The sequence below is a fragment of the Heloderma suspectum genome, chromosome 3 (genome assembly GCF_057233095.1).
Source record: "Heloderma suspectum isolate Gila_16-S chromosome 3, 16-S_ref, whole genome shotgun sequence".
NCBI classification, from domain to species: Eukaryota; Metazoa; Chordata; class Lepidosauria; order Squamata; family Helodermatidae; genus Heloderma; species Heloderma suspectum.
In genome coordinates, this window is record NC_139460.1 from 1,552,653 (window position 1) to 1,553,747 (window position 1,095).

Consider the following 1,095-nt stretch of genomic DNA (forward strand, 5'->3'; position numbering starts at 1 on the left):
TTACCCTCTTCTCTCTCTGATTGAGAAATGCAGAGGAAGGGACACCAACCCTACTATTCTATGATTCTATGATGCAGACAGTAGGAGTGGGAAAGGGTTGCCACTGGACAGAAGGGCAGCTTCAAGAGGAAAGGCACAGGGGGAAGCAAGAGGACGGTGCTCCTGAGCAGGAGGCCCAGGCCAATCCTGGCCACTCCGGAGGTGGTCAGCAGCGCCGTGTACCTGAGAGGGGAGCAGATGGCCAGGAAGCGGTCCATCGCCATGGCGAAGAGCACGGCCGACTCCAGGAAGGAGAAGGCGTGGATGAAGAAGAGCTGAGTGATGCATGCACGTTTGCTGATCTTGCTCATCTGGAACCAAAGGACTCCCAGCACGGTGGGCCCCGTGGCGAGGCAGAGGCCCAGGTCGGTGGTCACCAGCATGGCCAGGAAGTAGTACATGGGCTGGTGCAGCCGCAGCTCTGTCCGTATGACGTAAAGGACGGTGCAGTTGCCCAGCATGGCGGCCAGGTGGGCAGAGAAGATGGGGAGGCAATCCAGCTGTGGGCCGCTCCCGGCCCAGGGAAGCTGCCCAGGGCAAATGTTGTGCTGCTGAGGTTGGCCAGGGCCATGATGAGCCACAGCTAGCGCCCTCCCCTTCCCCTGTGGAGCGCAGAAGAGGGCTGGCAAATGCCTCCTCCAGAATCCACTCTGGGGAGAGCCCAGCATCAGATCTGAAGATTCCCTGGCTTGTCTGTTGTTGTTCAGTCGTTCAGTCGTGTCCGACTCTTCGTGACCCCATGGACCATAGCACGCCAGGCCTTCCTGTCCTGCGCTCTCTCCCGGAGCGTGCTCAAGTTCATATTCATTGCATCCGTGATGCTATCTAGCCATCTCATCCTCTGTCGTCCCCTTCTCCTTTTGCCTTCAGTCTTTCCCAGCATCAGGGTCTTTTCCAGGGAGTTTTCTCTTCGCATTAGGTGGCCAAAATATTGGAGCTTCAGCTTCATTATCTGTCCTTCCAAAGAGCACTCAGGGTTGATTTCCTTTAGGATGGACTGATTTGACCTCCTTGCAGTCCAGGGGACTCGTAAGAGTCTTCTCTAGCACCACAGTT

The 1,095-nt window shown here is 56.8% G+C and overlaps 1 protein-coding gene across 1 annotated transcript; it reads right to left on the reverse strand.

The window, feature by feature from the left end:
* LOC146349186 (olfactory receptor 51G2-like) lies at positions 1 to 768 on the reverse strand. Its single transcript, XM_084842159.1, has one exon. It carries the CDS (start codon positions 705 to 707, stop codon positions 54 to 56), a length of 654 nt encoding a protein of 217 aa, XP_084698285.1. The 5' UTR covers positions 708 to 768; the 3' UTR covers positions 1 to 53.
* Between the last annotated feature and the right edge of the window lie 327 nt (positions 769 to 1,095).

Coding starts and splice junctions, on each gene's coding strand:
- LOC146349186 (XM_084842159.1), bottom strand. CDS start 707: ATGCTGGGCTCTCCCCAGAGTGGATTCTGGAGGAGGCATTTGCCAGCC.